Source organism: Acanthisitta chloris, unplaced genomic scaffold, assembly GCF_000695815.1.
Source record: "Acanthisitta chloris isolate BGI_N310 unplaced genomic scaffold, ASM69581v1 scaffold20975, whole genome shotgun sequence".
Lineage (NCBI taxonomy): Eukaryota > Metazoa > Chordata > Aves > Passeriformes > Acanthisittidae > Acanthisitta > Acanthisitta chloris.
Window position 1 is genome coordinate 9,040 of NW_008673383.1, and position 3,380 is coordinate 12,419.

At 38.9% G+C, this 3,380-nt stretch overlaps 1 protein-coding gene across 1 annotated transcript in view; it reads left to right on the forward strand.

The window, feature by feature from the left end:
- FXN (frataxin) overlaps positions 1–375 on the forward strand; it is a gene marked incomplete at its 5' end in the record, with an annotated part of 8,198 nt that extends 7,823 nt beyond the window's left edge. The window contains one exon of the mRNA XM_009074948.1: positions 222–375. Within this exon, the coding sequence (XP_009073196.1) occupies positions 222–375 (154 nt within the window). The remainder of the gene's footprint in view (positions 1–221) is intronic.
- Positions 376–3,380: the final 3,005 nt, after the last annotated feature.

Genomic DNA, 3,380 nt, shown 5'->3' on the forward strand with positions numbered 1-3,380 from the left:
TGTATCTTGTCACCTTTCAGATACATCTGTTTGATGGCTCAGTAGTTCCTGACATATCTGGCCTTTTCTGCTCCACTTCCCCAGACTGCCCACCAGTCGTTCCTCATGCTGTCTGTTCCTTTTCCTGGGCACTCTGTGGCATGCATTATAAATATAGGCTTCCAGCAGGTCCCCATGAATAATCTGTACTTACACAGTGTGTGGTGTTCTTTTTTTCCTAGTGGGCCAAAGCGCTATGACTGGACTGGACGGAACTGGGTCTATTCTCATGACAAAGTGTCCCTTCATGAACTACTATCAAAAGAATTTTCAGCAGCATTAAAAACTAAATTGGATTTGTCCTGCTTAATATATTCTGGGAAAGAAGACACCTGATGACATTCTACCTCATGGAACTTTAAAGACTTCAACTTCAAGCCAAGCCCTTCTTGTTGGTTGAAGTACCTGAACTTAATTGTGTTGTTTTTCTTGGCATCAGTATGTTGTGCAACAAAAATGAAAATAATATATTTTTCTCTAGTGCTTGGTCTTTGGGTTTCTGTGTTACTGTTTGAATCTGAGTCTGTGTAGTAGAGGCAGTTGAGGTCGCCCTTTCTGTCACTTCATTTCTTGCTTTTTTTTCTGCAGAAGTAAGTAATGAATTGTTACATTCGAACAAGACTGTAGGCAGTAAGCACTGACCCACCTGGTGACTTCTGACCAGCGCACAAACACTAAACTTTTGGTGAGACATTCATCCTAAACAAGAAATGCCAGTGAGTTGCATTGACATAACTTGTGGTACTGTGAATGCATTGCATTAAAATCTGTGGCCGTCGCGAGTAACACATCACAGTGAAATTGAGCATGTCACAATGCCTCTATTGACAGTCTTTTCTTAGTGTCACAGAACTTGCTCTTCAGATTCTAAATTCTAATTTGTTTCACAAACTTTGCCTGGATTTTGTTCTGCTGCATTTCAGAAGTGGCCTTAGATTATCTTTTTTTCCCCGGAAATACAGCAAGGCTCCCCTCTGGTGCTGATGCAGAAACTCTTGCCTTTTTGCTTCTTAGGACTGAGTAGGGTACTTAGCCTGATGCAGCTGTCTTTGTCAGGCTGTTAAAAATGTGAGGGAAATAAATTACATACTCCGAATCTAAAACAAAAACATCTAGAAGAAATTGTGAACTGCAAGAACACTTCAATATTTGCACTTTTGTATCCTTCCCACTTAAGGGTTTTAATTGACTATAAAATGGAAGGACAAAGTTGTTGTCATGCTTGAGGAAACAATTATGCCATACTCTTGCAAAGTGTATGAAAGGATGTTCAGTGCAAACTAGTTTTCTTCTGAGTTCTTCTGGTGCTGTGGTTAGTTTGGCACAATCCTCTGGCTAGCTTGGCAGGTATGATTAATTTTGTCATCGAAAAACAATAGCTATAAAGTACTGTTGCCCAGTATTTGCATTTAGAGTATAAGCATTGTTACCTGCTATTCCCCACCACTAAACAGAGTGAGATTTCACTAGAAGCAGCTCTCAGTTAATCGTGCATGCTATTTGCATGTTTTTCAGTCCAAATAAATTTCAGCTCTACTGGATGAGGTAAATAAGTGACTCCCAGCTCTTAATGAGTACAAGTAAATGATGGTCTCTTTAAAAAAAAGGAAAGGTAAAAATAGAACGTGGTTTTGCTGCTCTGAATTTAGAACACTGAAAGTAATTTACAGCATATAGAAGTATGGATCATTAAATGTATTTACTTTTATAGTATTTAGGTCAATCTCCTAGTACTTCAGATAGCCATTTAAAGACATTTGTGTAGATGTTAATTACTTGGTACTTGAATCGAGGATACTCCCTCCTGGTTATTCATTTGCCTGACCTTGTATAGCTAGTGTAATTATATTTTCCAATTGACTTTTCAAAAAATTATTTTCTTAAGTAATTTGCATGCATCATGATCACTAACATGCATCTGATTCATATTTGGAGGTTCATTGTCCATTTCTTTACATCTAGTGCAAATGTTTATACCAAACTAAAGTTGCATGTGGAATTCTTAATTCATTATGTAAAGGTGTGATTTCAGGGTATGATGATAAAACTGAAGACCACAGACATGTACTGTTTGGAATTCTTTCTGTTTCTTAAAAGACCTAGTGGAAAGATTCTGTCCAAATTTGGCCAGTTGGGGTGGATTTTATAAGAGCACTTCAGCTTTCACAGTTGACATGCCTTGCCCTTCATCCCTCATGCTACTGCTATTTATGCAAACAATTTCCTGGTTTTAGGTATCTGAGTAACAAATGGATTTAATGTTAACTAGTGAAGATAAATAGCGTAAGCAAGTTGGAATGAGTTTTATCTCAGTGTACAAAATGAATCATAGGACATGACTCATTTTTTTGCTTTAATACTTGCATCAAATTCTGAGTAGGGGCAAGGACTCCCATGAGCCATCACGCTCATAGTGTAGGCACAGGATGAGCTCTGATCCTAATGTCAGATTTTGCCTATTGCTGCAAGGCAAATAACACTTCCATACTATTTTTTACTTCTGTAACTTCCTGGCATAAGCAGGTTGTTGTATGGTTCCCCACCTGATATCACGTCAATAGTTTCTTGCTTCACCTCTCCCAAAAGAAGTAGCTGAAGGAAAATCCTTTGCTATAGACTATGGACAGACAGGATCACTAAGAACTGTTGCATTAGGGGTGTTACTTACTCCCACGGTGAATGGAAAAGATAAAGTACTTTGGAAAGATGAGTGTTGACATTCATAGCTGTGTGGCATGCTGAAGCTCACCACAGAAATTAGGATGTGTTGGGGTTTTTAGGTATATCAGAGTTTTCACCAACAGCTAATCTGGTTATTGGTTTTTTCTGCTTTTGACTTACAGTCTGAAAGACCTAGCATGTGCGGCCTTGCTAAAATTCATTGTCTCCTCTGTGCCCAGGAGTTCTTTGGAAGTCTTGAATCACTCACATAGTCAAGCTTACAGCAATTGCACACAGTGTGTTGGTGGCGAAATACCACATTTGTTTGACAGGAGTTACGTGCCTAAACGCTTGTCTGGTGTTTGTTGGTTCATTTTCCTTTCTCCTTGTGGTAATTCTTAAGAAAACATTACCTCTTCCCTGCAAGGCTGTTCCATGTGATAAAATCATTCCATCTTATTTTGTTAAAATTCACAGTGTCTTTAAGCAGCTTCCATAAATGGGATAAAGACATGTCCTGAGTAGGGGGTAGCCGAGTAAGAGCAAGGGAGGTTGCAAGGAGGTTTGTATTTGATTACTTTTAGGTTCTGATTAATGGTTGAACTCTGTGATTGTGCTAACTGGCTCTGTAATGTGTGGGAGTCCTGGGAAGGAAGATACAGGCTTGCCAAAATACCTGG